The sequence below is a fragment of the Nicotiana tabacum genome, chromosome 22 (genome assembly GCF_000715075.1).
Source record: "Nicotiana tabacum cultivar K326 chromosome 22, ASM71507v2, whole genome shotgun sequence".
Classification (NCBI taxonomy): Eukaryota; Viridiplantae; Streptophyta; class Magnoliopsida; order Solanales; family Solanaceae; genus Nicotiana; species Nicotiana tabacum.
Genome location: NC_134101.1, coordinates 129,832,860 through 129,859,789, shown reverse-complemented (window position 1 = coordinate 129,859,789; position 26,930 = coordinate 129,832,860). Strand labels below are relative to the sequence as shown.

General features: G+C 35.1%; 1 protein-coding gene across 1 annotated transcript; it reads right to left on the bottom strand.

Annotated features, from left to right (window-relative positions):
* Positions 1 to 1,041: 1,041 nt before the first annotated feature.
* On the bottom strand, positions 1,042 to 11,733 carry LOC107823945 (putative inactive purple acid phosphatase 27). Its single transcript, XM_016650657.2, has 13 exons — positions 11,392 to 11,733; positions 10,573 to 10,660; positions 7,464 to 7,730; positions 6,260 to 6,368; positions 5,204 to 5,318; positions 4,688 to 4,820; positions 4,359 to 4,549; positions 3,294 to 3,480; positions 3,114 to 3,181; positions 1,973 to 2,069; positions 1,533 to 1,721; positions 1,369 to 1,449; positions 1,042 to 1,272 (listed from the first exon to the last, which is right to left on the bottom strand). Exons 1-13 carry the CDS (start codon positions 11,721 to 11,723, stop codon positions 1,216 to 1,218), a joined length of 1,914 nt encoding a protein of 637 aa, XP_016506143.1. The 5' UTR covers positions 11,724 to 11,733; the 3' UTR covers positions 1,042 to 1,215.
* Between the last annotated feature and the right edge of the window lie 15,197 nt (positions 11,734 to 26,930).

Here is a 26,930-nt window from a genome sequence, read left to right as displayed (position 1 = left end):
GGATTTTTTTTTGGACAAAATTTATTTAATTATTTAATAATTAATTAAATGTCAAGTCACTGCTGAAAATACGCCAGAATCTTGCTGAAGATTCAGAGAGCCTATCTGACCGCGGTTCTGCCGCGGTCGCGGTGGAACCGCGGCAGGCAGATTCAGAGAGCCTATTTGACCGCGGTTATGCCGCGGTCGCGGTAGAACCGCGGCAGGCAGCATATTCTTCTGAAAAGACACTTTTTCCAGACACCTCTTCTGATAATTGCCTATAAATTCTGAGGCAAGGCTCCATTTTCTATACACGAAAAACACTTCAGAACTTCTTTCTTTTTGAATACACTGCATCCTAATTCGCAGTCTCTCTCTCTCAAATTCGTAAGTGTGATTTTGCTCCGTTCTTTGAGTTCATTGGTATCCTGCAGTTTGTATTGCCACTGTTGCAGGAAGGTTTATTCCGTTTTATCCTGGGAGGATTTAATCCATTACCTTGGCAACTTGTGAGGGGGTTAAAATTCCTTAAGGACGCACAAGAAAATTGTGGACTTGGAATATTTCTGATTCTTTATTGTTTTCTAGATTTCTTTATTCTTCTAACAGGTTTGTTTTCTGATTTTTGTTTTAACACAGTAACGCTCACATAACTTTGGTTGCTTTTTTTGACAGACCTTGCTTTTTTCCGGATTTCTAGTAGTGTTAGTTGAGTTGTATTTGTCTTGAGTACTTACTATATAACTCAGCACCTTTCCGTAGTGTAAGTAAAGTCTTAATCGCTCTTGAACATTAATATAATCTTATGAGTGTTTGTCGTGTGAAAGAATATATATGAGCATTTAATCTAAAACTGTAGTATAATTTTGTGAATAAAGTGACCAAGTACTTTCATTAAAAAAACAAATTATTGGAGTTCTCGACCCAGCAAAATTTGGTGTCACCTAACTTACATTGGAGTTCTCGAGCCCAATTAAAATATTGTACCCAGTGAATATCAACATAGAAACATCTCGAAAAGGATGAGAATAATTAGCACATAAGCTAAAAAACAAATTATTGAGACAATTATTGCAGCTGAATTTAATAGAATAAAAAACTTTTGGACGTGTATGTATGACAGTATATATGAATTTGAATAAACTTTCCCTATACTTTGTATAACATATATAGTTTTACTCCACTAGCTAGTGTATGTATTATTGTTTCTCTTCCTTTTTCTTGTGTGTTCGTTCAGCTTCTGGTTATTTGAAAACTGTCTTCCAACTTTCTAGTATTTGCATTTACATACTGCAAAATGGAAAAGAGAAATTAAGAAAATTCTAAGACATGTGCATGTGTGTGGGTGTAACAAAAAATGTACAAGTCCATGTTTGTAACACATACTTCAATTCTCAATGCTTTGGTTGTTGCATGAACTCGCACGTATCCAAATTCGGCTATTCTTACCAAACTCCACTTATCCGCCTGTGATAAAAAATAATTTTGTAACCCTAATATAATGTTATACATAAAATTCTAAGTATTATTTTGCGCAAGAGTAGACTTACATCAGAAGGGAACTTGTCCAAGCTAAAGCCAGCCATTCCAATAACTGCATGAACTGGTGCAGTATAATTGGTATTGTCATAAGTGTCAATTCCACCTGCACCTTTGGTAGGCAATGCTTTACATTCCTTCTGATATACTGCACAACTCCTCTCATAATTATGAACATGTCCCCATAATGCTAGATCAACCTGACACATTTTTCAAGTGTCAATCAATACTCAACAAGAAAGAGTTTAACTTGTTCACATCCATAGTGTAATGAAATTTTACACTATAAGATCTATCATTTTTGCTTTTTAACAGTTGCTTTGCCTTATTTTTATTTAGAAATTCAACTTTTATGGATGGCTATAACCTTCTTTTGGCGTAGCTTGATACTGTAAAATTTCTTTAAACTTTCAGTGTGCCTAAGTTTAATTTAATAACGTAAGAAGAATACCTTGTTTGCCAGTAGTAGAGGCTCAACAGCTTTGACAAAATCTTCATCAACACTTTTAAGAAACACCCCATTAACTGAAGAATACATGGGTCGATGCCTATGAACAAATCAACATATAATCAATAGCAACCGTATTAGAGGTAGATTCAAGATTTAAACTTGATGTAATTCAATATTTAAGATTCTAAACACTATATTCAACACCGGCTGAAGGGTAAACCAACTCAACCAATGGCTTTAGGCCCCCATATTTTGGGGGCCCCATTTTTAATTGACAATATTTTATGAATTGATTATCTTAAAGTTAAAAAGTATTAAAAAACTTACAAAAAGGAAAAGAAAATTTTAATTTGTTGCTGATATTGACCCTTGAATTTGAATAATCTGAAGCGTACACAAATATTTTTAGTTTTTTGTTTAGTGGGTAAAAATTGAGATTACTAGTTGATAAAAATCTGAAAAAAATATTGACTTAGCCTTGAATAAAACATAATAGCCACTCTGGCATGATAGATTAGGCTTATTTTTCAAATTATATAGCGTTAAAGGAAATATTATAAGTAGAAGATAAAACTCTAATCAACATACTTAATAAGATAACAAGACTTGATTTTTTTCAATGCTTATATTCCTTATAGAACAAAATATACTATAACAATTGCATCGGGGAAAGTAATTTTTCCAAATTAAAATTGATAAAATCTTGTATAGGATCAACAATGTTAGCAGTATTATCAGTTGAAAAAAGAATTATTAGAATAACTCGATTATAAGAAAATTACTACTGTAATAATTTTGCATCTAAAAAGTTAGAAAAATGTACTTCAAATAAAAATATATAATTTTTTTAAAAAAAAAATTAAGGCCTCTCAGCCACCAACAATGTTGAACTGCACTAGTCTATATATTTGTTGTACCTTTAAAATATTATTTTAAATAATTCTGAACCAAAACTGATCAATATAATAATCGATTCAAATGTTTTACGCTTAATAGGTTAAATTGGGTATAATTTATGGAGATGGAGAAAATACTAGTAGCATAATTACGGCCGGTTACCACATTTTAATATAGTAAAGGTTATAAGCTCTGACAATGTAAAATCGATAAATGCCGCATAATAGGAAGAATATTCACATACCCCATAAAAATTAACCAAGGAGTTCTTGATCGATCAACTGAAGCCATGTCTTTCCTCATCCATTCATACTGTTAGAGATCATTAATTTATATTTTTGGGAAGAAATTAGTTAATTAATTAGAATCTGCAAATAACTAACAAATTAAATATAAAAAAGCTAAACTGGATGGTGAATTATACTTGGTCTGAGTTGTGAGACCAATTATGCTCAGTTGAAATAATTGTGAAGTGAACACTTCCTTGTTCAGTGGAGTACCATGGCTTATCTTTTGCTGCAGTTGGCATCTGAAAATAAGTTTCATAAGGCACTCCACATTCTCCACCTGAATCTGGTGTTCCATACACTGATCCTGTTCCTACATAATCCCTGAATATTTATAAGATAATTATTCTTCATATTTTCCCCCTAAGTTTATTTTATGAAAAATTTCAAGATCTTGATTTGTTTGTGAGTAAAATAGTTGATGTGTCTAGTTCTATCTGTGTACTGAGTAAAAGCGAGATATCTAGTTCTATCTGTGTACCGAGTAAAAGCGAGATATCTTCTCTCAATTATTGGCTGAGGGAAGCCCCATGACCGACCAAATAGAGGCTAGGGTAAATAGAGGAAGAGAAGATTTATTGAGGTAGCTAGTAAAATATTATACTATTTTAGCTAGAAGTATCTTTCTTGGTATTAAAATCTTCAACCATTTTTCATCTATGGAAAGATTTATTCGATCGGTCTACCCTGACTTATTAGGATATGACATTCTCTTATCCCGGATGACTATCATATTTGTGGCAAAAGACGCATCGTTCACTAGATAAGATTGTAGGATAAATAGCTATTGCTGAAAAGTTACAGAAGTTTGGAAGTGATTGGTACGATGGAAGTTATTTTTCGAAAATGATTTATTTTGCATGTGGTGAAAGAGAGAAAATTATTTTCTGATAAAAACATACTATTAAAGATTGATGATAATAATATTAACAAACTGGAAAGTGTCTTAATGAAGATTGATAATATTAATGACGAAGTGTTGCCATTTACAGCAATGATATGAAGAGTTAAAGATACTGGTGAAGGAAAATAAAAGTGAGGGACGTTATCTTCTCTGAAAAATATTTAATTTGGTGACAATGAAACGACTTACTTTCTGAAAAGCATCTCTGTTGGAAATTTGGTATATATGCTACTGCTCAATTAATAGTAGATGTTAAACAGAAGATGCAGCTAATTAATTAAGCTTAAACAAAGAATACCTTTCATGGTTGCCAATAGCAGTCATGTAAGAAACATGAGAAGCAACAGGAGTAATTAGTTGAAGGAAATAATCCCACTCTACGAGAAATCCTGTGGCATAACTTATGTCGCCTATGTGGAATATGGAATCCACATTATTCCCAGATGATATTTCATCTGCCATAGCCTTCGTCACCGCCAACGATCCTGGCTACATTAAATAAAGTAATTGAACTATGTATTAAAGTTCGGTTTTGTACCATAATAACAAAAAGGAGTTTGTGACTTTACTGTTGTTATAATAAGTAAGATTCAGCCACCATACGTGACATATGACTAATTTTATTACCTGAATATAATGCTCGGCAGAAGGATCCCTAGGAGCCTTGCCCATATCTCCATATGCCAGAAATCGAACCTCATCTGATCCTCCAGCAGGTGGTGTTTTCAAGTTTATTTTCCCACTCCAACCAGCTGAATCACTGCATTGGTTTAGCACAGAAAAGAAAAGATGATGATACATGTATATATATATATATATATATATTGGAAAATGACAAAAAAGATATCCGTGTGTGTTTGGTATGATCGAAATTAGAAAAAAACACTTACTGAAATTGATAACGATATAGCAAACTGGATAGTGTTTTGATGAAATTTTGAGTATTGAAGATTGATTACAATGTCTAAATGTTGGTGTTAAGAGTTGAAATATTTTTGAACTCAAAGTAAGAAAGTCATCTTCCTTTTGGTGGAAAATATATTTTCACAACCAAACAATAAAATGATTGATTTTCTGAATAACATTCACCGAAATGATTTGTGTAATACCAAACACCCAACATCTTGAAATGAGTAATGGTACCTTCCATATGTGTAGGAGTATGTTGTGGAAGGATTAAGTCCTGTCATTACTGCGGAATGAATGAAGCCTGGGTCATGCCAACCAAAGTCCTTGGCTGGACTTTTGGGAAAAGCACCTTCGGATTTACCAAAAAAAAAAAATAATATTCAATTTTAAACTCCTACAACAAAATTAAGCTAAAAAGGGCCATGCAAAATTACAGAATTTAAATTTCATTTGATAACATGAATTAAGTGCTAATGAAAAATAAAAAAGGTTTTTTTTATTTTTGGTCCATCAGCCAATTTTTTTTACAAGCGCTAGCCAAAATATACAAACATATACATTAATTACGTATAAAATGTGTATATTAATACCAGAGGCGGACTTAGAATTTTTACGCGACGAGGACATATTATTCTGCTCAATCAGTGACCCCTAAAGGCTTTTAGTGTTCAGGGTGCCAACTGCTTTAAATTAACCATTTTCAAAGTATATACGTGTATATATACAAGATTTCATCAGAAGTTTACGGGGTCCGGTGACCCCTCACTCATACACATGGGTTCGCCTCTGATTAATACAAGTACATTTAAGTGTGTGTGTGTGTACAAACAGTTTCTTTACCTCTCCAGGTAGGATAAGGTCTGCGTACACACTACCCTCCTCAGACTCCACGTGGGATTATACTGGGTATGTTGTTGTTGTATATATATATACACATGTATATTTATACTTAATATACAAAATATATTCATTGCCGCCTATTATTTTGGAGCCGGCTCAAAAAGGTAATCATCCCAATATAAAACCATAAGACATAATTAGCTTATTAGGTCATTTAAGCCTTAACCATATTAGCTTACTTGTTGATGGCCTTGTAGAATTAGTAAGATAAGTTGTACGGAGCAATGAAATTGTAGTTGTAAATTCCTGATCACAAGTTTTAGTTGTATATATAATCTTGAGTTTCACTAAAATGGCTACAAAATCATTATTCAGCTACTAATTACAAGTGAAAAGTCATGTCGGATTAAAAAGGAAACAAATCAATAGGGATTGGAAGAACAAACTTACTGCACATGTCATTTTGGGTAAACGTTGAAACTTTTGATGGTACAGATTTTCCATTTCCATACTGCAGCTGTTGAGGTGCTCTATCCCCACTAACCCATGTTACTCTCATCTAATATTGATGAATCATAGGGAAAAAAACAAATGGTCAAACTAACATTACTTCTGGTCAAAGGTGGAACATTTGACTATGAAGTATGAAGTATGGTATTATAATAATAATGATAACAAAAAACCCAGTGTAATCCCACAAGTGAGATATGGAAAGAGTAGTGTGTATGCAGACCTTACCCCTACCTTATGAGGATAGAGATGTTGTTTTCGGTAAACCCTCGGTTCAAGAAACAATGAACGAAATCAACAAACAATAGCAACAACAAGGTAATAGGGTTATGCAAGCGACCAACGCACTAATAACAAAGCAGGAATAAGCAAATACAACACTAGGATAAACTCGCGACTATATGTCAACCTTCAACCCTAATATTCGTCCTCCACGCCTTCCTATCAAGGGTCATGTCCTCGGTAAGCTGAAGCAGTGACATGTCCTGCCTAATCACCTCACCCCGGTACTTCTTAAGCCTACCTCTACCCTTCCTCGGACCCGCCATGGTCAACCTCGCACACCTCCTAAACGGGGCGACTATGTCTCACCTCCTCACATGCTCGAAGCATCTCAGTTTCGATTCTCGCAATTTATCCTTCACAGGAGCCACTCCCACCATGTCCCCAAAACAGAGCTCATTCTAGTTGCAATTTCTTGCCCTTCCATACAAATAAAACAAGAAACAGAACTACTTTTGTTGGTAAAATATATCCAAAGTTGGTTTAATAGAAAAGTAATAATGTAACTGAATAAACTTAAAATTTGTGATGATTGGAAGATAAAATTGCTACTTACGTTTTTTTGAAAATATTAAGATATTCTAACGCTATGGAGAAAAATTAAAACAAATGAATATGGGTTTTTCCTAAATGGAGTTCAGATACTTCATTTTCCTAGTCCAACCAACCTAACCATAAATTATTAAAACTGAACTATATATTCTGACTGATAATCTAGTTAATCTATATATGGTTGATCCAATGAAGATCATCAAGTATTAGATGAGATCCCTTCAGCTTTAGTCAGAGATTTCGAATTCTCTGATAAGGAATTATGCTTTCCCCTACAAATATGTAGCGTGAATCTGAATTAGTTACTTACAGATGTTCCAGTGGAGTCGATGGTTGAGAGATGAGCATGCAAAGGCTGTTTGGGGTTAGTGAAACTCAATTTGTTTGATGTTTTGAGGATACAAGGAGTGGCAAATCCACCAGCAAAGAGGACAAACTCAATATCAGTCCTAAAATTAACAACGTGAAATGAGAGTGAGGCGCTACAACTTCTCTCAACACAAGAGCCCTTCACATATTTCTTGCACTCTTTCTTCTTGCACCTTAGATAACCTGGATCTTTACTTAAATATTGTGCCTGTCATCATAATAAACAAACCATCTTATAAAAACAAATTAAAGAATAACATGAAAATAAATAAGTCAAGGGTATTTAACATCTAACATATATACATAAAAAAAAAAAAAATTAACTTTATATACTTAGTGTAATTTCCTGACAAAAGAAATTCGGATGAACCTCCTTCTGCCCCTAACTCCGCCGCTAGTCACGACTCCAAATTAAGTCGTGACATGAGTGGAGTGAGATTTCAGGGTATTGTAGTTCTCTTTTGATCATTGACTTCTAAGTCAATGTTATTAAAATTTCTTGTTTAACATTACACAATGAATCAAATGGAAATTATAGACTCTAATCAAATAATCTAGAGTCGGTAAGTGTATTTTCTTGTGCATAGATAGCATCATTAAGTGATCCTGCTGAAAACATACAAAATTTAAGTTAAATTTTCTGAAGATTAAACCATACGTTCATACTGTAATAAGTTAGAGAATTTTACTAATTTATAGAACAGAAATTGGCACAATTAAGAGCCATTTACTAACAGCTTGTGTGGATGGTTGTTACCCATTGTATCTTATTGTATTGTTATCTCAAAATAATATTTGTTTTGATTGTTTATTTAAAATTGATTGTATCTTATTGTTAAATCCATTGTTCCGGAACAATCAAAAGCCTCATCTTATGAAATAACCGATTTGGTGTGGTGGTATCGTTTTCAATTTTTTTTTCAATTATACCCTTACTTATTACTCCATAATTCTATTTTATCATTCATTTTTTATTATTTTAACTCCAAATCTCCAACCTATTGACATGCTTTGTCTTCTTCTATCTTTTCTAGAGTTGGTTTGCCCCGTTCTTTTTATCCAAATATTCTTTGTCTCTTTCCATGGTTTCTTTTTTTTGTTGCTAATATTTGTTAACCTGATTTTTGCTCTTGTTTCCGAGCTACGTAATGATAAAATTAGCAGAAAGAGGTTTTCTTAAATTATTTTTATGTGCAATTCTTGATAAATTTTAATTAAAACAATTGGGGATATTTTAGTGAACTTATCAGTTACAGTATAGTACAATACAGTCAAACCAAATAAAAAAATATTATTTAACAACAACAAACGATACAATCTATTCAAACTTTATATTTGAAAACGATATAGTACAATACATTATAAAACGATAGGTAATAATGATCCAAACATAGTGTAAAATAAAATTTAAGAGGAATATTTTGGATCACATGGGATAAATAACTCAAGGAGTCGTGCACGACACATACCTGAAGTAAATCTTAGTTTCGCCTTGTGTACGTAACTTTTTATTTTCCTTAAGAAATTATTCTTTTTATGTTTGAAACCGATAGAATTTTAAATTTTTCATTTTATTCATAAAAAAATATTATTATAATATTCATAAAAATATCATGGCATATTTAAAATTTCTAAAAGTACTTTTATATATATATATATATAATCTATACTTTTAGGCTTTTTAAATATTGTGTGCCGACAAACACTGCATATAAAATAAAATATTGTCAATGACATATTCTCGAATGGATGATGTCATTCACGTAATGTTGCATGAATCACAATGTAAAATATTCATTCCGAACAAATTATTATTAATTTAGTAAGGGGAGGATATATTTCTGATGATACCAATGAGTATAAAACAAGATGGTGGCAAAGAAATTGGGACGCGTAATAAATGTTGAAAGAAACAGTTAGCTAGAAGCATAAATATTCATGGAAAATGAAAAGTGGGTCTCCCTTTTGATATGAATGAAGTGAATTTTTCACGGAATTTTCATACAAATTCCCTGTTTACTTTTCCTAATTAATATATATAAATTATACATTGTTATGTTCATATTATACATAAATTATTCATATATTATATACACGCCGACTATTTTTAGTTGAAACAATTAAATGGACAGATGCTTGGGTTAATACTTGATATATTAAAAGTTAGTTATGGAGGCGGTAATGTATGACTTATTTATTTCAATATCAAAGTGGTACGCTTATGGCGGAGAAATGGGCGTGACCACTTCCCACACTTTATTAAATGCTGGTAGGCATATTCCCACTACTTTACCACACATCATTCCCACATTGTTTGTTTCATCTCTCATCCTTTTTTCCAGTATTAATATCCTTTCCATAATGACTGATTTTAAAAGATTGTAATATACATGTGCAATAATATTTGCATTATATTTTACTTACTGTTTCAATTACATGAAAATTACTTTGCCAATATAATATGGATGTGTGAAATTTTTGTATCTTCTCTTCGATTTTTAACTTAGCTACTCCATGGTATCTTGTTATTCAAACAAGAGATATATATATATAACTTCAAAATTGTTTTAATCGCTTGGAAACTTTCTTTGTTATGATATATCTAAAGTACTAAGTAACGTATATATGTAAAATATACATGTAAACACAGACACACACACATACAAAATAAAATAAAAATGGCAGTTCGGTGTACAAGTCGCACCCAAAGGATGTAACGTAGACAGCTTACCTTAATGCAAGTATTAATGGATGCTTTCACGGCTCGAACTTATGACCTACAGTCACATCTCTCTATAACAGCATTCATATATAACAACCATTCACTATAAAAGCCATATTTTTTTTGAACAGATTTTTATATTATGTTATAATATTATTAATATATATCCTCTATAATAGCACTTCATTATAGCCGCAAAAAAATATCGGTACAAACAAGGTTATTATGAAGAGGTTTAACGGTATATATATAGGTCACACGGAAACAACTTTACGTTGCTCGTATACATAATAATTTGAAAATTTATTATAGCAAACATGAAACATACCTTGACAGGATAATGGCAAAGGAGTGGAAGTTGAGAGAGATCACCAGTCTGTTGATATTGTATGGCGTTAAAAGGGCAACTCGATACGCTGAAAACATGAGTATAACAACCGAATATTGTGAAAAAATACCTTAACTATATACTATAAAAGAGAACACAATAAAAGTAACAAATAAAGAACATATATTTTTATATCGATCACTTCGATCTTCCATTGTTCACATGTTCCCTATGTTCTATTTTCCTTTTCATTGCAAATAATTTGTAGCATATTTTCTCTTCGTCTAAAGTATTGGACCACTTGGTTGATTTTTATGTCTTTCTCTATCACGCATTCATATTTTGAATTTTAATCTGCTGGTAAAGGTTTGCTAATGACCCACCGGCAATAATAAAGGAAAAAATGTTATGAACCTCAATATTCATGTATAATTTAAAGGTACTTTTGAAACCATGATAAAAGGTAATCATATTTCTTCTAGTTCGGGAAAAAGAGAGATTGTTTCAAAAAAAAAAAAAAAAATTCATACTACAGAAAAACAAAACACGCTATTAAATATATATAGCGTCTAAAATAATTTTCTTAAAAAATGAAAATATAGTCTCTTTTTCGTTATTTTAAGTTTTCTATGCAGTGATAATGTAAAAAAAAAAATACTATATAATCTATTTATTAGGTAATTATACGTAAATTTTTATGATAAACACTAATTGGTAATTAATGAGTAATATGCTAATCGCATTTTAAACAAAAATAATAACGTATAAAAATATTTATACTGTCAATATATATCACCTAATTTCTTTTAATTAACTTACTCAGAATATGAAGGAGAGATCATGCCAACCCAATCGCCTTTAGAAGGAAGCAAAACACCAGAAACATGAACTGTAACAAAGCCTTCATCAGAAAGGCTTGAATTTGAGGCTGTAGTTATACTGAGATACGGGTTCGGATCCGGGCATTTGGCTAAAACTCTTCGGTTCAGTATCCGAAATTCGGATATTGCTGTATGATTAATAAACTCAGCTGTTGAATTCACTACTATGTTTGACAAATAATAAGTAGAAGACGAAGATGAAGAAGCAGAGGTTAACAACACAAACAAGGTAAAGAGAATTGTTTTATATAAAGAATAGAAGGAAGCCATAGGAGATAATATTGAGGGGTGGCTAATTAAAAGAATGGGTATTTATAGGTGGGGTGATGATGGTCAAGTCTCTTTTTTTAAATTCTCCTTTTTATTTTTAAGTTTAACTTATGTTGACATAAATAAACACATAACTTTTCATATTAAAAAAAAAAAAAATAGCCCGGTGCACAAAATTTTCCGTATTCACAGTATGTCCAGGAAGGGTCGCACCATAAGAGGTGTGATGTAGACAGCCTACCTTAATATAAGTATTAGTTGTTGCTTCCACTGCTCGGACCCGTAAACTATAGGTCACACGGAAATAACTTTAACGTTATCCCAAGGCTCCCGTTCCAACTTTTCATATCAAGTATGATATAATCACATGAAAGATAGAATGGCACAACTTGTTATATCAAATTTAAATTGCACGGATATTATAAAAAAAAAATTATTATTATTATTATATATAACTTATACCTTTTTTTCTTGGTCAATTTGTCAAATTAGAATATAGAGAGGTCTATATATATGTGTGTGTGTGTGAAAGCTAGAATTAAAACTTGAATATTCCTTTAGGTTTTAGTGCAAATGACCTAAATTAGCTTTGACGGATGAATTTACAAATATGTATGATGATATTTACCTAAGTTTTGGAGTTTAAGGGCGTGTTTGGTATAACGGAATATGTTTTCTTGGAAAACAAGTAGTAATCTTTTTTATTTTCTGGTGTTTGGTACGCAAATTAAGGAAAATGACTTTTCAAGAGTATCCATAAATAATTTGGATATAATAAACATGAAGCCATAAACTTTCAAACCAACAACCTTCCGAACCCACAAATTTCATAAACTTTCGAACCGCTAAACTTTCAAAACCGCAGAATTTCGAACCCGTAAACTTCCAAACACATAAACCTCCGAACTCATAATTTTGGAACTTGTAAAATTTTGAACCTCTAAATCGATAAATAAAAAAATTAAAACTGAAAAATATATTTAAATTTTGGGGGAGGGGATGGGTGGTGCAGAAAAACGAAAAAACGGAAATTTGAAATTGCAAAAAAAAAAATTGCGGGGGGGGGGGGGGGGGGGATGGAGGGGTAGTAGGGTGAGTGGTAGGTATGAAGTGGGGTTAGGTGGATGGGTGTGGGGGGTGGGGTGGGTTGGTGAGGGTGGGGAAGGTTGAGAAGGAGTTTTGGAAAATATTTTCTCTTCTCTTGAAAGAAAAACGTTTTCCTTCAATGAGTTCATAAGGAAAATGTTTTCCAAAACATTTAAGCCAACCAAACATGGAAAAATTGGAAAACATTTTCGTACCAAACACACCCTAAATTAGTGCTAACAAAATAGCAGTAGGCATATTAAGGAAAAATAGATAATCGTATAGTAATATATTTCATCCGTGTCAAGTTCGATATTCTTTAATTTATCTGTTTCGACAAAATTAAAATTTATCTCATTTTGAAACAAATCAGTCGGATTTTCTCCTATTTGATTGTTTAAGTAAATATTTGATAGGCACTGAACCTAATAGAAACTAAATCTATATGGAGAAAAAATATTTTATGACAAGTGAAAAGGGAAACAATTAAATTAAGTGATCAATCTAACAGGAATCCCTAAGAAACAAAAATTGTAAAATCTCGTCTGAGATGAGAAAAGGGATAACGTACATGTTAATTATATTTATGAAACAAGTTTCGCGTGTACGTAGTATTTTGCTTTTAGTTTTCTAATAAATTAATTAAGAGGTCTTTCAAGTACTTTATATATGTTCTACATATTGATCGTACAATAAGAGTTAGTTATCAAGTGTAATAAAATCAACTTAAACAAGATAAAAAGTTCAAATAAAATGACTAGAGAAGGTAAAATTAAGAGAAACTCAATTATGGAATACATAAGCTGTGAAGATCTAAAATCAAGTAAAAATAGTGAAAATTGTATTTATTTAGATGCAAAATAATTAAATAAATAAATATAAAGTGGAAAGAGTTATGCAGGTAGTCAATCAAGGGGAGTTAGTTTAGGTCTACCTTGAATACTCCGATTTTATTGCAATATTATCTCAACCAACTTCTAAGATGAACAAACCAATTGAAATGAAGATATTCGACTTAATTTTATAAGTTTAATCAATAAAATAGCAGTAGGCATTTATGTTAATATTGAGATAATTAAAAGAAAACTACAGATACTTATTTGGAAATCAGATTTTCCCAACAGAAATGCTAGAAATCCTGGTGGGTTATATAGTTTATTCTTTTGAATTCACCTCTCCTATTTTAAGGCACTGATACGATTTCTTTTGCTGCCTAGATTACACCCCTGGGGTGCGGTCCTTCCTTAAACCCTACGTGAACGCGAAATATTTTGTGCATCAGATTGCCCTCTATCTTTTATTACGATTTCTTTTCCATCTCATTATGTTTCTGAGTACTATTTCAACTCTTGGAATTATATTAAAGGAAAAAATTATTTGAATCATCTATATTATATTAAAAAGTGAGTAGTATGCATTGTGGTTAAGTCAAATGACAAACTAAAATGAAGCAACTTGACAATTTTAGGACAACATTAATAATTAAAAATTATAAATGGAAACATAATTAATGAAAGTAGTTTAATAAATCTTATACATAATCCAAATAGATCTTAGACAAATTCAATATTTATATCTATATTTATATTTAAAAGTTAATAAAGTATGAGCAGTAAGAAATCACGTATACCACATGTCACACCTCCTTTTTCCGCACCCGCGAGGGTGCAAGGGAGTTTTTCCAATTAAAGGACAATCGAAACGGGATTTGTTTATTTATTTCAGAGTCGCCACTTGGGAGATTTAGGGTGTCCCAAGTCACCAATTTTAATCCCGAATCGAGGAAAAGAATGACTCCATGTTACAGTCTGCGTACCAGAAATCCGGATAAGGAATTCTGTTAACCCGGGGGAAGGTGTTAGGCATTCCCGAGTTCCGTGGTTCTAGCACGGTCGCTCAATTGTCATATTTAACTTATTTATCTGATTTTAATACAATTATGAACCGATGTGCCAATCTTAACTTTTACCACTTTATTATTAATATTATTTTTTTTAAAAAAGAAAATAAAATAAAATTGTGAACATCGTTTAAAACATGTCTTTGGATTACGTCACATGAAATGCACCCGCAATCCGGAACACATTTTTATTCAATGTTTTAGGATTTAGATTTGGGTCGCATGAAATGCGCATCCGAGTTTAAGAAGGTAAAATTAATCAAATCGCGCCTAAAGAGTCTAGCGCGTCATTATCTTTGGGGAAGGAAGTGAAATTCACTAAACAATCCATCCCAAATTCTAAGTAATTTTTTTAAAATAATTAAATAAATAAATGAGATTGGAGAATCCTGTAAATTTTTGTATTATTTACATCTATTTATTTTTAGCGAAATCCTTCCTTATTTTAAGAATATCCTTTAATGACTACCTTTTTATTATTACTAAGTTTGTCTACAAATATAAAATCAATATCTACATTCTTGAAAATAACATATTAAATAGAAGAGAAAAACAAATATTAACAGAAAGTAATAAAAATTATAATCATAAGTACAACATGGAATAAAATAAAATAATAAAAAAAAAAACTAATTATCCCATAGTTGGATTAAAATTCAAATTGTTAGTAAGACTTAAGCTTATTGAAACTAATTATTTACAAATACTGAAAATTGAAAGAAAAAATAAACTTGATTACTAAACCATATTTCTAAAAAATTTAAACAATTTAACCTTAATTAACTTTGTTTTAATTCATATCATGTCCTAATACTTGATTCGCAAACTAATTCATGTTTTAACTGAAATTAACTACATGATTCCGATTAACTTACCATTGACGAAAAACTTTATGAATAAGGAACTTAGTCAATTTTTGCCAAACTGATTCAATAACGCCATTTTTACGTTATTTCTTCTATTTTTATTATTAAACAGTTTTAATTAATAATCAGGCTTAAATATATTTCCTAATAATCTGGTTAAGGCGTTTTTAATGTCACTATAATATGCCTAGTTATGCCGATGACAGTGATTTACAGAATAATAATACATGAATAACCTAAATACAATACAAAAATTAAATTAAACTAAATTAAAAATTTAACACTCTATTCTTCATTTCAGCTTACAAAATGCCAAAATTACAGTTGTGTACCTGATATTGTCAATATAAGAAGAAGAAAGTCAGCAACGTAATATGTAACACAGCAACAACAACAATAACCAGCAATAACCAGTCAACGAAAATCCCAGTGACAGATTTGAAAAATTTAAAATAAAATCCAGGAATGCCGAAAATAACGGACAGAAACCAAGGGAAATTTCCAGATTTTTTGAAAGGCTAGTTAATCTTCAACCCTTAATTTCTACACCTGTATACCAGAATATTTATCAGGTGTGTACTACTTTCTCTTCTAATTTTCAACTTTTTTTATTTATTTTTTCTTTGTATGTTTTTCTTTTCTTGAGAGTTTCAATATTTTTTCGGAATAAATGTTCAGCTCTTTTTTTTTCAAATCTCTCTTTTTTTCTCTGTCTGTGTCCCCTCTATCTGATTTCAAGACTTCTCTTTTATAACCCATCCCATAAACCTTTCAATTAATTAAAAACCATACTTTTTCTCTACCCAACCCATTATCTTTCCACTCATCCCCATTACATTAAATAAACATATCACACCACCCCATTTCATTTTGTCCCCCATGCTTCATTTAAAATAATGCAAGACTCCCCTTTAAATTAAATCTTGTCCCCCCTTTATATTAAATAATCATATCACAACCCACCCAATTTCATTTTGTCCCCCATGCTTCAAATAAACAATTACAAAATGTACAATTCCTAAACTACCCCTTCCGACCTTACTGAAATTACCAAACTACCCCTGAACGTATTACAAATTTACCAAACTACCCATCAGCTATAACACATCAATTAATCAAACTTAACCAAAATATAGACAATATGATCAATTTCTAACAATGTTCAAACAACAATATGAACACGGATGAACATTATAACAACAATATCACATGAACATGATTTTAACAACATTTCAACAAGAAATCACATGAACACAAATTGAACAACCAAGAACAACTAAAATTTGATTGAACAATATTTTTGGCAACAACAAACCTATTTTTCGGATTTAAACAACAACAACAATCAAACAAGTATATTTAGATTCCTAAATTCAATAATATTGAAACTTAAAATCAACTCTAACAACATTACAACAAACAATTCTTATATTAAACTTTAAACAAGATTATGAGAACAATTCAAGAAATAATCATAAATGGTAAACAAGAAATCAAACTATACAAAATTCGGATTCAAGATCATCCAAACATGAACATGAATGAATCTATTTTAACACAACAAACATGACGGATTAAACGATTAAATCAATATATTCCTTTAACACAACTAAATTCTTTAAACAAATAACAAGATCGACGAAGAAACAATTATGAACTTAAACTTGAACTTAACAATACTAACAATTTCTAACAATACATAAACACATGAAACAAATTGAAGAAATAGTTAATTAAATTTCAATTTGAATCTAACAAACAACAAACTAACAAATATTCACTTAAGCAATAATACAAACATGAAATGAATATGAAAACAACTAATTAAACTTCTATTTTGAAATCTGAAAATTAATTTAACAAACAACATGAACACACTAGAAAATTATTTCAACGACGAACAACGAACAAAACAAGGATTAAATCATTTAACGATTTGGATCCGGAAAATATCAAACAAAATATGGACAAAAATAAAACTCAAAAACAACTAACCGGAGATGAATCAACGACGCACTTTGATTGTAAGCAAATCTGTCCGAGCCTTGACCAAAGCTCGAACGAAGGACGACAAAGACGAAGAAGAAGTAGAAGCAGCCGCGGCTACTGCCGCGACGAGCAGCAGCACGACGTCGAGAAGCAGAAGCAGCGGGGGAGGAATGAGTAGTAGCGGCGGAGGAATGAGTAGCAGCGGCAGCGTCACTATTGCGACGAGGCAGCAGCGGCGACGACCCAGCAGTGGCAGAAACACCGGCAACAGCTCGACGGAGGAAGCAAAAGCAGTAGCGCGGCACAGTAGTAGCGGGCATGACGACGATGGTTGCATCAACGCAGCTGAAACAATCTCGAGCTGGACGAGGCAGTCATGACGAGGAAGCAGCTGCAATGGGCGTGTTTGGACGTAAGGTTTGAGCTGTTCGTCGAGCAAAACGCAGCAACAACGTTGCTCTTCAATGGCGGACGAGGAGGGGCGTTGTTTGTTTGACGAAGATGAAGGAGCTTTGGGCAGCATCTATGGTTGCTTGGAGACGAGACGAGGTATGTAAGTGTGTGCGGGGTGACAATGAAAAGCCATGGATGAGCTTGAGGGGGGGAAGCCATGGGAGCTTGAGAAACTTGGAGAAGAAGAAGATAGGAAAAAGGGGGGGGGGGCGGATGGCTTAGCTCTTTAGGGTTTTCTTCTTTTATTTTTTTTTGTTTTGTTTTTGTTTTGTAAGATAGGGGTGTTGGGTTATGGACTGGGTCGACTCAGTTCGAAATGGACTGGGTCGTAGGGAAGATTGAGCCATTTTTTGGGCCTATGGCTTGAAGTTGAAGAAGAGGCCTAATTCCGACTTTCTTTATATTTTCGCTCTCTTTTCTTCTTTTATTTTTCTAAAACCAAATTATAAAAATACTTAAACTATTATTAAGAACTAAATTAAGTTATAAAAGCGCAAATTAACTCCCAATAACAATTAACGCACAATTAAGTATTAAGTAAGCATAAAATTGTATATTTGGACATTAAATGCTAAAAATGCAAACGATGCCTATTTTTGTAATTTTTTAATTTTTGTAAAACAAATTTAATTACTAACAATTGTAGAATTAAATCCTATATGCAAAATGCGACATATTTTTGTATTTTTTATTAATTTAGCAAATAAACACGCACAGACAAATACAAATACTTATTCAAAATATCACAAAATTGCACACCAAAGAAAAATCATTTTATTTTTTTGGATTTTTTGGGAGTAATTCTCATTTTGGGCAAAAATCACGTGCTTACAGCTGCCCCTCTTTGCCCGAAGATACGAAGGGTTTTCGTGCAAAGATAAAGCGAGCGATTTTTGCCCATCCGAGTACTCCGTGTGAAGCATTTTTTGAAAAAGATTTGACCGAACCTTTGCTTCAAAGGTTTCCTACATATCCTGAGCTAAACAGGAATCAGGTCAATGTAGTTCGGGAAGTCTTGGTAGCTGGGACTACCATGAGACTGCAATGTTACTGCTGTTGCATGCTACTTTTACTGTTTGTTGACCTCCTTATTACACCATGCTTAAAAAAATAAGAAGCTAGACTAAGCTAGAAATTACAGAATCTTATCTGTTTTCCCCCTTGCTCCGGTTGCCTTGCTTTTTGTCGGTTTGTGTTTCCTCTAGTGCCTTTTTACCAAGACTTCTAGCCCTTGGCTCTTTTTTTTTTTTGAATACCAGTTTTCATCATTTTGTTCGGTCCGCTGGGGACATGGCTTTCTTCATTAAGCTTTTTGGCGGTTCCTCTGGTGGGTACGGCTCTCTTCATCAGACTTGTTATGCTGGGCATGATTTAATGTTCACCAGCTGCTTCTTTCAAAACGCGTCTTTTCTTCCTTTTGAGTTATGCGCCTGAATTTGTGTTGGGGCCTCTTGTGACCTTCTGTTTCTCGGTGCTAGGATTTTATTGTTTCCTGCTGGGGATTATTGTTGTAACCTTCTGTTTTATTGTCCTCTGACTTGATCTTGAAATGTATGCCTCTGTTCTATGGGCGGGCTCCCAACTTCAATACTTGAAATTAAAGACTGAATGTATTCCTCTGTTATATGGGCGGGCTCCCAACTTCAACACTTGAAAATTAAAAACTGAAATGTATGCCTCTGTTATATGGGCGGGCTCCCAACTTCAACACTTGAAAATTAAAAACTGAAATGTATGCCTCTGTTATCTGGGCGGGCTCCCAACTTCAATGCTTGAAATATAAAGACTGAAATGTATGCCTCTGTTATCTGGGCAGGCTCCCAACTTCAATGCTTGAAATGAAAAGACTGAAATGTATGCCTCTGTTCTATGGGCGGGCTCCCAACTTCAATGCTTGAAATGAAAAGACTGAAATGTATGCCTCTGTTCTATGGGCGGGCTCCCAACTTCAATGCTTGAAATGAAAAGACTGAAATGTATTCCTCTGTTATCTGGGTGGGCTCCCAACTTCAATGCTTGAAATAAAAAGACAATGTATGCCTCTGTTATCTGGGCGGGCTCCCAACTTCAATGCTTGAAATGAAAAGACTGAAATGTATGCCTCTGTTCTATGGGCGGACTCCCAACTTCAATGCTTGAAATGAAAAGACTGAAATATATTCCTCTGTTATCTGGGCGGGCTCCCAACTTCAACTCTTGAAATGTAAAGACTGAATGTATGCCTCTGTTATCTGGGCGGGCTCCCAACTTCAATGCTTGAAAAGTATGTCTTTGTTCTCCAGGCGGACTCCTGACTTTTAAAATTTAAGCTGTATGTCTCCGTTCTTCAGGCGGACTCCTGATGTCAAACTTGAAAAATACGTCTCTGTTCTCCAGGTGGACTTCTGACAACTTGCATTTATCTTGATTAGTGCTTGTTTTTCCCTCCTGGAGAATTCCTCTTCAACAACTAACTTTTCTTCCCCTGCTCAATGAAAGAAAATTTTGTCAGTTTAAAACGGTGGTTAGTTGATGGCATTCTTGCTGAAAAATCCTTCCACTGCCTTGCTTTGTGTTGACTAATTTCCACGCACTGACCCTAAACCGCTTGACTTTCTGACCAACTTTTAAATTTCCCAACCTCTGGCAACCTAAATATTTTACACCTCTACTGTTATTTCACTTTTCTGACCTTTTTGTTTGAGCCTTCGCCTTTCCCACGACATTTCCCAATCATTTCACCGATGAAACTTCTGTTAATTCCCTGTATTCCACTTGACATCAAGTTGTTTTTGACATGCTCTGACCACGTTGTGCTTTACAATTCTAGAAGCTGGTAGTGAACTTTGAAGTCCTTTCTGCTTGCATTGAACAAAACTGGCACTGAAACATCTCAGCTAGATAAAACCCTCAAAAGAAAATGAAATGCCATGATTTTTGAGTTAAGGATAAGAAGAATCCAAAAACCAGATGACTGTTTGAAAAGAGAAGGAAAAGAAACTTATCTGAACGAGACAACTAGTACCAATGGTCAAGACATGCATTTTGGATTAATCAGCCCAATCTATCCAACCAAACAACTCTCAATTGTCGTACCTCATTGCCCAGAACTTCCATCACTTGTTTGATTTATCCAGACCTTAACCTTGTTTCCCTGCGGTACCGCGAAACGGTTTCTATCAACAGACCTTTCTCAGTTTTCCATTTCTCATCTCACCTTCGCCTTGAGGTGCCCGTAAAGGTTTTCACCAACACGACTCTCTCATTTATTTTTCTCTCAGCTCCCGTCGCCTTACGGTGCCCGTGAGGGTTTTCACCCATAAGACTCTCTCATTTATTTTTGTTCTTCTTGCTCGAACCAGAGTGTTGCCCCTGTCGTGGGTTATTCCTACCTGTTCATCTTGGCATTTCTCAAAACTGATCATAAGGTCTTTCTTTGGACCGTAATGTAGGCTTTTGGATTGAGTTAGAAAGAAAAGTATAAAAGGCTCAAAACAATTCAAATGGGTTCAAATTACAACTTTCGGAATCCAACTTTCATAACAATCACCACTTCTGCCCCAGTTTCTTGCTTGGGGATTTTTGGATTTCTATTTGGTATGACTGAACCTCGGATTAAGGCTGCCTACGTACCCTTTCGGGATCAAGTCAAACGTAGTTCACTTGGCGAGACTACGTTGTTATGTTTCTCTTCTTTCCTTTTTTTTCTTCACTTTTCTTTCTTTTCTTTTTCTTCTTTTTTTTTGGTTGTTTGGCACTTGTGTTCTCTGATAATGCTGCTGATTCCGAAAGAGGTGTATGAAAAATAAGTAAGGCTCGAAGGGGATAACAAGGGATATGAGTGTTTGGATAGCAGAACAAAATGCCTTCATCATTTCAATCTTTAAGATATGCCAAATATGAACAGATACATTCAGAGCATAAAGAAATCATACATAATATCTCTTGACCGCATCGGAATTGATGGTCATTTCTACACATTTTCCTTCCACATCTGTCAAATACAATGCTCCATTAGACAACACTCTGGTTACCACAAATGGTCCCTGCCAGTTTGGGGCAAATTTTCCTTTTGCCTCAGCCCAATGAGGCAAGATCCGCCTCAGTACTAATTGCCCGACTTCAAATTTCCTTGGACGTACCTTTTTGTTGTATGCTCTTGCCATTCTTCGTTGGTACAGTTGGCCATGACACACTGATGCCAATCTTTTCTCATCGATCAAACTCAACTGCTCAAGACGGCTTTTCACCCATTCATCGTCATCGATCTCAGCCTCTGCAATGATTCGCAGAGATGGGATTTCCACTTCTGCGGGTATTACTGCCTCGGTACCATATACCAATGAGTAAGGAGTCGCCCCTACCGAGGTACGCATGGTGTTGCGATATCCTAACAATGCAAAAGGCAATTTCTCGTGCCATTGTCTAGATCCTTCAACCATCTTCCGGAGTATTTTCTTTATGTTCTTATTGGCCGCTTCAACCGCACCATTTGCCTTGGGACGGTACGGAGTAGAGTGCCTGTGAGCAATCTTAAACTGCTCACATGTCTCCTTCATCAAATGACTATTAAGATTAGCCCCATTATCTGTGATGATTACCTTTGGGATCCCAAACCGACATATGATATTTGCATGCACGAAGTCAACTACAGCCTTCTTGGTCACAGACTTGAATGTCTTCGCTTCCACCCATTTGGTAAAATAATCTATAGCTACCAAGATAAATCTGTGCCCATTTGATGCTGCTGGATCAATTGGCCCAATAACATCCATGCCTCATGCGACAAAAGGCCATGGCGCAGACATCGCATGTAATTCTGATGGTGGAGCATGAATCAAATCTCCATGTATTTGGCATTGATGACACTTACGCACAAAACTGATACAATCTCGCTCCATCGTGAGCCAATAATAACCTGCTCGGAGAATCTTCTTTGCTAGAACATACCCCACTCATATGCGGTCCACAAACTCTGGAATGCACCTCAGTCATGATAGTTGTGGCCTGCCGTGCATCTATACATCTCAACAAACCGAGCTCTGGCGTTCTTTTGTACAGTACTCCTCCACTAAGGAAAAACCCACTTGCCAACCGTCGAATTGTCCTTTTCTGATCACCGGTGGCCTGCGTTGGATACACTCCCGCTTTGATGTACTCTTTGATATCATGGAACCATGGCTCTCCATCGATTTCCTCTTCTATCACATTGCAGTAAGCATGCTGATCACGGACTTGAATCTGCAATGGATCAACATAGGCCTTATCTGGATGGTGCAACATTGACGCCAAAGTAGCCAAAGCGTCAGCAACCTCATTATGAATCCTTGGAATGTGTCTGAATTCTATGGCCTGAAAACGCTGGCAAAGCTCATGCAGACATTGTCGATACGGTATAAGCTTCAAGTCCCGTGTTTCCCATTCCCCTTGAATCTGGTGTACCAGTAAGTCCGAGTCACCCATGACCAAGACTTCCCGTACACCCATATCCACAGCTAATCTCAATCCCAATATACACTCCTCATATTCTACCATGTTGTTTGTACAGTAGAAACGAAGCCGAGTTGTAACGGGGTAATGCTGACCTGTTTTCGAAATAAGTACTGCTCTTATTCCTACACCCTTCATATTTGCAGCCCCATCAAAGAAAAGTTTCCATCCCGACTTCTCAGCTTGTTCTAATTCTTCAATGTGCATTATCTCTTCATCAGTGAAATAAGTTTTCAAAGGCTCATAATCTTCATCAACGGGGTTCTCAGCCAAGTGATCGGCTAATGCCTGTGCTTTCATGGCAGTCCGTGTCACATAGACAATGTCGAACTCTGTAAGTAAGATCTGCCACTTTGCAAGCCTTCCTATGGGCATGGGTTTCTGGAAAATATACTTCAACGGGTCCAAGCGAGATATAAGGTAAGTGGTGTAAGATGACAAGTAATGTTTCAATTTTTGTGCCACCCAAGTTAGGGCACAACATGTCCTTTCCAGATGAGTATACTTGACCTCGTAAGATGTGAACTTCTTACTGAGATAGTAGATAGCCTGCTCCTTTCTGCCCGTAACATCATGTTGCCCCAGTACACAGCCGAATGAACTGTCCATAACTGTCAGATACAGAATCAAAGGCCTCTCTGGTTCTGGTGGGACCAACACAGGTGGGTTTGACAAATACCCCTTTATCTTATCAAAAGCCTCCTGGCATTCATCAGTCCATTTGACCGCGGCATCTTTCTTTAACAATTTGAAAATTGGTTCACATGTTGCCGTGAGCTGAGCAATGAACCTGCTGATATAGTTCAGTCTTCCCAACAAACTCATCACCTCGGTTTTGTTTCTTGGAGGTGGCAATTCCTGAATAGCTTTGATCTTTGACGAGTCTAATTCAATACCTCTCCGGCTAACTATGAATCCCAACAACTTCCCAGATGGCACCCCGAAAGCACATTTCGCAGGATTGAGCTTAAGATTGTACCTGAGAAGCCTTTGAAAGAATTTTCTCAAATCTCTGACATGGTCAGATTGCTGTCTAGACTTAACGATCACATCATCCACGTATACCTCAATTTCTTTATGTATCATATCATGGAAGATAGTTGTCATGGCCCTCATATAAGTTGCCCCAGCATTTTTCAAACCAAACGGCATGACCCGATAATAATACGTTCCCCACGGCGTGATGAATGCCGTCTTTTCTGCATCTTCCTTATCCATTAGAATCTGATGATAACCCGCATAACAATCCACAAAAGAGCCAATATCATGTTTGGCACAATTGTCGATCAGTATATGGATGTTGGGCAGTGGGAAATTATCTTTTGGGCTTGCTTTGTTAAGGTCTCGATAATCGACGCACACCCTGGTCTTGCCATCTTTCTTTGGCACAGGCACGATATTGGCTAACCAAGTGGGGTACCGTGTAACCTGAATGGCCCTTGCCTCAAATTGCTTGGTGATCTCTTCTTTGATCTTCACACTTATATCTGTTTTGAACTTTCTCAACTTCTGCTTGACAGGGAGGAGTGCTGGATCAGTGGGCAATTTATGAACCACCAAATCGGTGCTTAGACCCGGCATATCATCATATGACCATGCAAAAACGTCTTTGTACTCATGCAATACTTTAATTATCTCCTCCTTGAGTTGTGGCTCCAAATGAACACTTATTTTAGTTTCCCGTACATTGTCTTGGTTCCCTAGATTAACTGCTTCTGAGTCATTTAGGTTAGGTTTGGGTTTTTCTTCAAAGTGACTTAATTCTTTACTAATTTCTTCATAAGCTTCATCATTATTACAATCCATCCCATCATCACACTCGATCTCTTGTATTATTACTTCTGAACTAGATTGGCTTTTAAAAATGGGCCGAAGATTCCTCATGCATGTCATGTCATTGATATCAGCATAAAAAGAACTGTACAAAGAAAAGAAAAGAAAATGGAAAGAGAATTAGGGACGAAGAAAATTGCATTTCATTAAACGTAAAGACAACAAGGTTTTAACTCATCCAAACGGACGGAACATAACAACTGGATTACAAACCCTGGAATAATCCAGGTGACAAAAGGAAAACAAAACCCACTACCACGACTCCCTCCGAACTGGAAGAGGAGTAGCTTCCCAATTGTTGATGTTAGCATGTGGTCCGATGTACTGTATGTCTGCTCTGCTTGACCCTTCCCCGGCCTCAACCATGTTTACTTCAGCAAATACTTTCTCAAACACCTTATCCAAATTCCCATCCGCCTCAATTAACGAACCTGACATCTTTGCCAATGATTGTTTCTTAATACTCGGTCTGACGAAGGACCTGGACAATCGAGGAATTGGTTTAGGGAGCACCCAAGCTTTCTTCTTCAATTTACGGGCCTTTCTGACATCTGCTGCTGTTGGTTTGAACCCTAACCCGAAGGTGTCCAGATTTTTGGGCAAAGACACAGGTTGAGTAATGCCCTGCAGTTCAACCCCCAAACCCTTCCCGGGCACGAACCCGTTATTCAACATTTCTGATACTACCATGACGATCGTAGCTGACACCCTGGGACATGGCATGCTTTTACCCTCAGGCAACCTGCTCACCGGAACCGTGTCGAGGATCTGATACACCCATGGCCCCTTATCATCTTTGGTCTCTATAAAGGGTATAATGGCATCATTCATGGCGCATGTGGGATCTTCCCCATGTAACACAATTTCTTGTCTGTCCCACTCGAATTTTATCATTTGGTGCAGTGTGGAGGGCACGGCTTTTGCCGCATGAATCCACGGTCGACCCAACAAAAGATTATAGGATACTGCAGCATCCAACACCTGAAATTCCATCGTGAACTCGACTGGGTCAATAGTCAATTCGAGTACAATATCCCCTACTGTGTTTGTTCCCCCTCCATCGAACCCTCGAACACAAATGCTATTTTTTGCGGATTCTAACTTGTTCAATGTGGATAACGTGCAAATATTAGCGCTCGACCCGTTATCGATTAGTGCCCGAGTAACCATTGAACCTTCACATTTGACCGTCAAATAGAGAGCCTTGTTGTGTTCTGTGCCTTCCATAGGCAATTCATCATCAGAAAATGCTATCCTGTTCACTTCAAAGATCTTGTTGGCAATTGTCTCTAAATGGTTTACTGAGATTTTGTCAGGCACATGAGCCTCATTCAATATCTTCATTAAAGCTCGGCAATGCTCATCAGAGTGAATTAATAATGACAACAACGAGATTTGGGCCGGTGTTTTTCTCAGTTGCTCAACAATGGAATAATCTTGTCCTTTCATATTTTTCAGAAACTCTTCTGCTTCCTCTTCCGTTACAGCTTTTTTAAATGGCACTGGATTGTCTTTTGCGCCCTTAGCTTTTCTCAACTCTTCAGGGGCGAAACAACGTCCTGACCGGGTCAGTCCCTGTGCTTTACAACTTTCTTCCTCAATTTCCTTTCC

Excerpts from the sequence above, each read along its gene's own strand:
- LOC107823945 (XM_016650657.2), bottom strand. The coding sequence starts at position 11,723 with ATGGCTTCCTTCTATTCTTTATATAAAACAATTCTCTTTACCTTGTTT. Across the intron at positions 5,319-6,259 it reads TACCCAAAATGACATGTGCA|GTGCTTTTCCCAAAAGTCCA; the intron begins GTAAGTTTGTTC and ends GTAAATCCGAAG. Across the intron at positions 1,450-1,532 it reads TGGACAAGTTCCCTTCTGAT|GCGGATAAGTGGAGTTTGGT; the intron begins GTAAGTCTACTC and ends TTTTTATCACAG.